Raw genomic sequence first — 9481 nt, 5'->3', positions numbered from 1 at the left:
CACAGTTCTTCAGCCTAAAAAGACAATATGAATTTGATAGTAAACTACACTCAAAATACAGTATGGAAACCTCTTTCTGCAAGCCTCATGTCTGTTTGACCAAGCCTGTTTGCTTTAGACCTATATAATATAATAATGAACTTGGGAGACATAAGTGTAGAAAAACATTTAAATATTTTGGTAACATACAGCTTCCAAGAATAATCACGAACATCAAACCCTAAGTTGATTGCAGGTGTTGATTAGGCCTGGAGTTTTCTGTCATAAATGCAGTGGCAGAAATCAACCAAATCTATGGGATCACCCTCCTTTCAAGAGTAATTGGTACAATCCTATTACTTGTGTTAATGCCTATGAACACTGTATATTGATCATATAACTAGACTAACAACTACTGGTATATGACAAAAGCTGAGCCCTTTCTTCAATGTTCAATTTATATGAAATCTCAAACAATACTATTGTGAAATTTGGTTTTAAATGTATTATACCAATGTGGTACAAGAGCTTACCTCTTCCGGTGACAGATAAAAAAAGCCCCATATGAGATCCTGGATACATAGATCTTAGAAGACCAGATAACTCACATGTCCTTCAGATCCTGAAAAACGGATGGTTTTTATAGAACAGCCAATTGAAGATACAAATCAGTTTCCTACCATGTCCCCTGCACTAGAGAGAAACCTTGTTGAGGATGTGGACATAAGGAGGTCAATGGACTGCTTATAGACTCACAAATGTTTACACTATGTGTGTCAACGCCCACCTTCTGCTGGCAGAAGTCTTACTACGGGGTGTGTGGTGTTTATGAATGGAAGGGGTTGGTTTAATACACATACTGTACACCATAGTTCTCCTAACACAATTCAATGTTGGCAAATCACAACCAGTCAAATGTACTTACAAACAATAAATGTGGAGGAATGGTTTTGAAGAGGGATATGATGAGTACATCAAACAGGCATGTAGCCTGTTTAGGTTGGATGAGTATTTTTTGATTGACATGGGACAGGGAAGGAGATCACGTTACACATGTTCCACAGTGCACTCTGCCCTACACGTGAACTGTTATCAGGCATAGTGCTGCCTGTGTACACACCCATGTACACACCATGTACACACCCATGTACACACCCATGCACAGTACTTTACAAAGCGGTGAAATAGAGCACTAATTCAGAAATATTTACATCTAGGGTGCATGAGACAGTTGCTGTTATTGTTCAACAACTACGATTCTGCCATTCAGAATAGGATCAAACAAAACATGACCATCACATAACCATAAACCTGATCCTGCTGGAATCTGAATCAGATAAACATTGTGCAACATTCATACTGTACATGACTTCCATGAACATAAGGTGAGAAGATGATGCTTAGCAATGTTAGCTGACCCCACACACACTTGAAAGATATTGCACCACACTTCAAGTTCAATGGCGTTTGTTTTTAATTTCACACCAACTGCTTCACAATAAAAAAAATAAAACAATACTGGATTTTAAAATCATCATCTGAATGTACTTAATTTACACTGACTGTTTGGCGACAGTTGAAATATAGACTGCAGTGTATTTATTTAATTTAAAATGATCAACCCTCTTGACATATGCCCCCCCCCACACACACACATATACACACACACACAGACTACGAGTACAAGACCTTGTTTGATAGAAGTCTCTTAGTGTCCTGGCAGAAGTTAATATTCTTAGTTGGATCTTTTGCCACACAATGGCACCTTGAAAAGGGACACTGTTGACAAGGGGAGTCTTTGTCCCTTTCACACTTGCAGGACGCCAACATGGCAGCCAAGTGAATGCAGGAAAAACGAGTCACACACACACACACACACACACACACACACACACACACACACACACACACACACACAAACAGTCAGAGTTTATAATACATGCTGTAGGGAAGAAGAAAGCTTTAACCTTGATTTAGTAGATACAAGAATGACAATGAATGTTGTTGATATAAAAAATACAGTTGCAGATCAGTTACAGGGACAGGGGGGACGGATCTCCATGTTCTCAAGGCAACAATGACCAACAAGAGTAAACACGGTAGAGACACTACACACTTAATGCCATCAGATGATTTAATCATACGGTGTCATCAACTGTTTTTAGGGCTTAAGTCCCTCAGCCAACTGATTCCTTCATTAAACTTGTTAATCTTCAACACAGTATTGCCGTTATTCAAGTACGACAAAAAGTGCTTCAGAGAGTTGACATCGATACTTAAATCACAATGATTGAGCAAAATGACTTGATTGTAGTTGACTCATCAGTGAACAACAGTGTAAAGGTAATACATGACGTTCAGTTTATGTAACAGACAGAACATTAGACAACATCAGAAACATTGACCTCAAAGGAGGACAAATGACATCACAACATTTAGACACCTTGGCTGGCCGCCTGGCACCGCCTCTACGTGGATGCAACGGTCGCGCTATTCGGTCACGGCTTTTCACTGTCCTGGTGCCCCGGTGGTGGAACAAGCTTTCTGTTGCTGTCAGGACTGCAGAGTCACTACCTATCTTCCACTGTAGATTGAAGACCCATCTCTCCAGGCTACATCTTCACTGTCCCTCCTAAAGACCTCTTCATCCCCACTACCCCCCGTGTACAGTCTCTGGTGTAAAACTAAATAAATAAATAAAAGTAATTCTTGACCATCAATAATTCTTACTTCTTCTAGCATTGTGACTGCCAATGGCCCCTGGTCCTAGCATAGATTTGTTTTTCTTATGATGACTGATGTATAGATGATTCACTTACTTTAGACAAATGTACTTGTTGTAACTTGCTTTGGACAAAGGCGTCTGCTAAATGTCTAAAATGTAAAAACACCCCTTTCTAATGAGTATGTAAGGAATGTGTTTGTGAAGTGTCTGTAGTTTAGCTGGTGAAGTATTCTGCGGATGGTAGTCTCTGACACATGCACGCCTACCTCCTGGAGAGTGTTCTTGTTGTTTTGAGGTTTTTCTTAATTATGGTGAGCATTCTTTGGTCATCCACTGTGGAAGTCTGCCTTGGTCTATCAGCCCATTTGCGATTGCTTTTTTCTTTTTAATGATGTTCCAAACTGTTGGTTTTGCCAAGCCTAAGGTTTTGCCTATGTTTCTCATTCTCTTAAGTTATTTTCTGATTTTTCAGCCTTACAATGGTTTCCTTGACTTTCATTGACACCTCTTTGGTCCTCATGTTGACAGACACCAATAGCAAATTCCAAAGGCAAATTCAAAGTCTAGAATCAATACTAGACATTGACAGTTCTCTTATGGCTGCACACATGATGTGACGGAACACACCTGACTAACCAGAAACACCTGTCAAGCTACTTTTGGAGTGTAGAGCCAAAAGAAGAGAAAATGCTTCATTGTCCCATTACTTACACAGGGCACTGTATATAGATTACTTGCCTTAACATGTGTGACACAAGCAGCTGGTGTAGTATTAAACATCTTATTGGTTGTTTTATTATGACCAAGGACAAATAAAAAAAATGTAGTTTAATAACTACACTTATTGCACCTGAGGTTAGAATGAAAAATTCTAAAGAACTCCCTAAACCTCCAATCTGAAGAGCTCATGATGAAGTTGAACGACAAGTAGGGTTAGGGTTAGAGATAGGGTGAGGGTTAGTGATAGGGTAGGAGGGACAAGATTTGCTTTTGCTCTCATTCAAGAAGTCCCCTTGCTTCTCACCCTTCTTGTCAGCACTGGACTCCATGCCAGAAGACAGGTCTGAAGTCTCACTGGGTGCTGCCTTTCCCCTCTGGATGAGGCGGTCGACCAGCACCACAAACACACCAGACAGGATGAAACAGGATCCAGACAGGTAGAAAGCTGCACTGTAGTCATGGGCCCAGTCAACCAGCCAACCTGCACCAAGAGGTGTAGAAACGTCAGACCACACATTCAACAGCTGCCCAAGATGAATCAACAAGTAGCCCTTCACTGGTACTGAAGTATAATGCAATTCAAGGTGCAAATGCATGCAGGCATGCAGGTAGAATACCCAAAACATCTGCCAAAATGTAAATCCACACTAAAATGGAAATACAATCACATTAAAAAAAAAATAATAATAATAAAAAGGACAACTAAACTCATGGATTATATTTACCAATGTGGCTTCCTCTCCTCTTTGTTGATGTGATGGAACTGTGCAAGTGAAGGCCTGAATGTGTTAAATTCATTGAATATGGATCAGATGGGTTTCAGTCTAAAGCGATGTCATTGCAAATGTTGCTGGCTACTTAGTAAAAGGGGAGGAGACAAGGAAAGGAAACCACTATAAACTATTGATAATTATTCCCTGGTTCTTCACCTGCAGCTGGTGGAGCGATGAACGATCCAATGCTGCGGAAAAGCATGTAGAGCCCCAGGCTGCTGTCGAAGCCCTTCATCCCCAAGATGTCTACGATGGACGTGATGTGGATGGACACGACACAGCTGAACAGGAAGCCGTAGAGCGAGGAGAAGACCAGGACGGCCCAATAGTTCTGACCCAGGGGCAGCAGCAGCAGAACCAACCCCAGCATGACCACCACCATCATCAGCAGTCGCAAGGTCCTCACCAGCCTCATGTTGGCCAGCCAACCACAGACCAGCCGACCCCCCAGGTCAGCAAATGCCAGCACAGATAGGATAGAGGCGGCCCTGTAAGGCGGCATGCCCAGGCTGTTGGCATAGGGGACCAGGAAGATAGGGGGGATGAAGAAGCCTGCAGCAGCAAAGATACCAAACAGGATGTAGAGCAGCAGTTCGGGCTTCTTTAGCAATGACCACTGGAAGCTCAGCTTCTTCTTTGGTGTGGGGACAGCAGCTGTACTGTCCAGATTGTCTGTACACAGTGTTTGGCTCTGGAAGGGGGACTCTAGAGGTCTCATGAGTGCGCCACAGACACAGAGGTTGAGCTGGAGGCCTCCGATGATGAGCAGAGCACCCTGCCACGTGTAGGCCTCGATGAGCCACTGGAAGAGAGGACTGAAAATCATGGCAAAGACACACTCTCCTGTGATGGCTATGGCATAGGCTATAGGCAGCCATTTCTGGAAATAGTGGCTCACCATGATGTTGGCTGGTATCCAGCAAAAGGCTATCCCCACACCTGGAAAAAAGAGGGATAAATCTTTAAATTATAGCACGCCTGATCATAAGATTTAATTAATTGTTAGTGTGATTTTGTCTAGGACATGGCCTATAATCTGTTTCTGGGAAACCGCCCCATAATGTTGATCATACTGCAAGAGAAATCAGTCCAATCAGTCCAATCAGTCCAATCATTCCACAATTTGTGGAAGCTGATAGCTACCCTGTGGGTTGGAGGTGTTTTCCTTGTTTTATTGTAACTGATGGTTTTGATGATTGTATTGGTCAGTTTTATGGACTGTTGGTTATCATGTGATTGGTTACTGAAAACAATTCTTTAACTCTGTTTGGTAACTTCTGAGTTACCAAAGTAAAGTATGTTTGCAATACACCAGCTGCCTTCCCTTGTCTCTTTTGAATATTTGATTGAGCTTCACTTCAAGAGACGACCTTACGGCACACCCAGGCTGAGGTACATCCAGAGGCCTACCTTGCAGCACACCCATGCTGAGGTACATCCAGGGCAGACTGAGGTCCAGAGATGCCAGGATCATCCCAGAGGCAGTAAGCAGCCCTCCCACCATAATGACAGCTCTGTGACTACACTGGATGCTCAGGGCACTGGCCACTGGGGCTGAGGAGAGCACAACCAGAAGATAGATTTCTCTAACCAGGAAACTCTAACAAAATACTATGATGATATTGTACACTTCACACAATGCATTTCAAGCTGTATATATATTGATAGATATAATATAATATTACTGTATTCATAGAAATAGAGAAATGATGACAAATAATGAGTCTCCTTAATGACCTCCTAAGTGAAGTATGGCGAGAGTGGTGGAGGTGACCCATGATGTGGTGCTGGTGAGGACTCCAAAGTGGTTTTGGATCTCCAGGAAGAAGAGGCCAAAGTTCTTTTGGACAGCAACAGTGAGACCCATGATGAAGAAGGCAGAAGTGACCACCATCCAGCCATAGCCCCCGTCAGGGGGACCAGTCTGACAGGCCGTCATACTGGGGCTCTGCATCACAGTTCTTCAGCCTAAAAAGACAATATGAATTTGATAGTAAACTACACTCAAAATACAGTATGGAAACCTCTTTCTGCAAGCCTCATGTCTGTTTGACCAAGCCTGTATGCTTTGGACCTAAGTAAATAAGGCCACTATGACATGCTTGCTGTTCTAAACTTGTAGAGGATTGTCTGAACTGACAAACATGGCGATAATGAACTTGGGAGACATAAGTATAGAAAAACATGTAAATATTTTGGTAACATACAGCTTCAAGAATAATCACGAACATCAAACCCCAAGTTGATTGCAGGTGTTGATTAGGCCTGGAGTTTTCTGTCATAAATGCAGTGGCAGAAATCAACCAAATCTATGGGATCACCCTCCTTTCAAGAGTAATTGGTACAATCCTATTACTTGTGTTAATGTCTATGAACACTGTATATTGATCATATAACTAGACTAACAACTACTGGTATATGACAAAAGCTGAGCCCTTTCTTCAATGTTCAATTTATATGAAATCTCATACAGTACTATTGTGAAATATGGTTTTAAATGTCTTATACCAATGTGATACAAGAACTTACCTCTTCCGGTGACAGATAAAAAAAGAGAGATCTTAGAAGACCAGATAACTCACACGTCTTTCAGATCCTGAAAAACTGTATTTTTTTGAGAGAACAGCAAATTGAAGATACAGATCAGTTTCTACCATGTCCCCTGCACTAGAGAGAAACCTTGTTGAAGATGTGGCCATCAGGGGGTCAATGGATGACTTACAGACTCACAAATGTTTACACTATATGTGCGAACGCCCACCTCCTGCTGGCAAAAGTCTTACGAGGGGGTGTGTGTTGTTTATGAGTGGAAGGGGTTGGTTTTCTTTCAGACACTGGTAAAACTGGAGCCCCACAGCCCACTGGAAAAAAGTACAAGTGAAGAGGATCTGACACACGGATGAAGTTGGCATGAAGATAGGACATCCTTTTCCCCTTCTCTTTAAAAATGATTAATTGCCTTCTTAAATGTGATTTTAATAATAATATAAAGCCTGTTACAACCAACCTTTAACTTGTGTCTAGTACTGAAGAGTTACCATGAGGGGAGACAGATTTCTCAGCTATCATTTATTATATTCTTATAATCAATATAGCCATACAACAATCTATTTCAATCGGTATAAGCCTGTCATGATGATTTTGTTCAGTCATACACGGTTCAATGATTATGTTATGATCAGCCTATAGACACTGTTGGATGATTCTGCTATGATCAGTATTATACTCATATATGATTTTGTGTAAAACTAGAATGACTATGCAGTAACAATACAAATTACGTCAGTCAGGATGGCACCAGATATACAGTTAGGTCCGGAAATATTTGGACAGTGACACAATTTTCATAATTTTGGCTCTGTACGCCACCACAATGGATTTGAAATGAAACAATCGGGATGCAATTGAAGGGCAGACTTTCAGCTTTAATTCAAGGGGTTGAACAAAAATATCAGATGAAACGTTTAGGAATTGCAACCATTTTTATACACAGTCCCCCATTTTCAGGGGCTCAAATGTAATTGGACAAATTAACATAATTATAAATAAAATGTTCATTTTTAATAATTGTTGAGAATCCTTTGCAGGCAATGACTGCCTGAAGTCTGGAACCCATGGACATCACCAAATGCTGGGTTTCCTCCTTTGTGATGCTTTGCCAGGCCTTTACTGTAGCTGTCTTCAGTTGTTGTTTGTTCGTGGGTCTTTCTGCCTTTAGTTTTGTCTTCAGCAAGTGAACTACATGCTCAGTTGGGTTGAGATCAGGTGATTGAATCGGCCATTGCAGAATATTCCACTTCTTTGCCTTAAAAAACTCCTGGGTTGCTTTCGCAGTATGTTTTGGGTCATTGTCCATCTGTACTGTGAAGCACCGTCCAATCAACTTTGCTGAATTTGGCTGAATCTGAGCAGACAGTATATCCCTAAACACTTCAGAATTCATCCGGCTGCTTCTGTCTTCTGTCACATCCTCAATAAACACTAGTGACCCAGTGCCATTGGAAGCCATGCATGCCCATACCATCACACTGCCTCCTCCGTGTTTTATAGATGATGCTTCGGGTCATGAGCCGTTGCAAGCCTTCTCCATACTTTTTTCTTCCCTTCATTCTGGTACAGGTTGATCTTAGTTTCATCTGTCCAAAGAATGCTGTTCCAGAACAGGGCTGGCTTTTTTAGATGTTTTTTGCCAAAGTCTAACCTGGCCTTTCTATTCTTGAGCCTTATGAATGGTTTGCACCTTGTGGTGAACCCTCTGTATTTGCTCTCGTGAAGTCTAATGATAATGATATGCCTACCTCCTGGATGTTGTGAAGGGGTTTTTCTTTACCATGTGAAGGATCCTGCGATTATCTACCACTGCTGTCTTCCGTGGACGTAAAGGCCTTTTTGTGTTGCCGAGCTCACCAGTGCGTTATTTTTTTCTCAGAATATACCAAACTGTTGATTTGGCCACTCCAATCTCTCTGATGGATTATTTTTTTTTTTTGCAGCCTAAGGATGGCCTGTTTCACTTGCATTGAGAGCCCCTTTGACCGCATGCTGTGCGTAATTCCTAAACCCTTCCTCCAATTTGGATGTGAATACCCTCAAATTAAAGCTGAGAGTCTGCACTTTAAGGCCATATTCATTATATAACTGTAACTTGAATATGTTTTGGTAAACAGCTAAAATAACAAAAATTGTGTGAGAGTCCAAATATATATGGACCTAACTGTATCTGTCCCCTGGGGTCTATCTGCTGGTTTGGACGAGCTGATTTAGGTGCAAGGCCACACTGACCTAAATAGGGTCCCTCTTGTTATTGAACTGTCCATGTGCTGCTGTCCCTATAAAAGTGTTCAAAAACACCTTATCTGAGAGAGACAGAGAGAGATTGTGTATTCTGCCTGAGAAATAAGTCCCTGACAACTGTTTTTCTCTCTCCTGCGGATCTGTAATAAATGGTAAACCTTGGTTGGTCTCCGGAATCGAACGTGTCTTCTTTTATTTAAAATATTATTTCCTTGCACCCTAACAACAGTAGACTACAGTGCATGGCTTTAACCCAGGGGATAATGTCATGACCTTTCTCTGTCCTCAATACTCAATTTGTGGAACTTGTGATTTGCCAACATTTAGAGACCTTATCTCTTCTAGGACTGATGTGTGGGCACACCATCTGTATATATATATATAATACTGGACATAGTAAGTCAGCTCTAGGGTTGGGTAGAAATGCAACATCTTCTGAGGCAGAATATCATTTCTTCCCCAGTGAAATTAACTTAATTGTATCTAATTT

The 9481-nt window shown here is 41.5% G+C and overlaps 1 protein-coding gene across 1 annotated transcript; it reads right to left on the bottom strand.

Annotated features, from left to right (window-relative positions):
- Positions 1–974: 974 nt before the first annotated feature.
- LOC310806951 (monocarboxylate transporter 13) lies at positions 975–6151 on the bottom strand (the record flags this gene model as incomplete). The annotated part of the gene is made up of 5 exons (XM_083673233.1): positions 975–1087; positions 3729–3905; positions 4354–5136; positions 5608–5751; positions 5935–6151. 5 exons carry the CDS (start codon positions 6149–6151, stop codon positions 975–977), a joined length of 1434 nt encoding a protein of 477 aa, XP_083529359.1.
- Between the last annotated feature and the right edge of the window lie 3330 nt (positions 6152–9481).

This window comes from Argentina silus (assembly GCF_951799395.1).
Source record: "Argentina silus genome assembly, chromosome: 7".
In the NCBI taxonomy this organism is placed as follows: Eukaryota; Metazoa; Chordata; class Actinopteri; order Argentiniformes; family Argentinidae; genus Argentina; species Argentina silus.
Note: the sequence above shows the minus strand (reverse complement) of the source record. Positions and strands in the feature narration are given on the sequence as shown.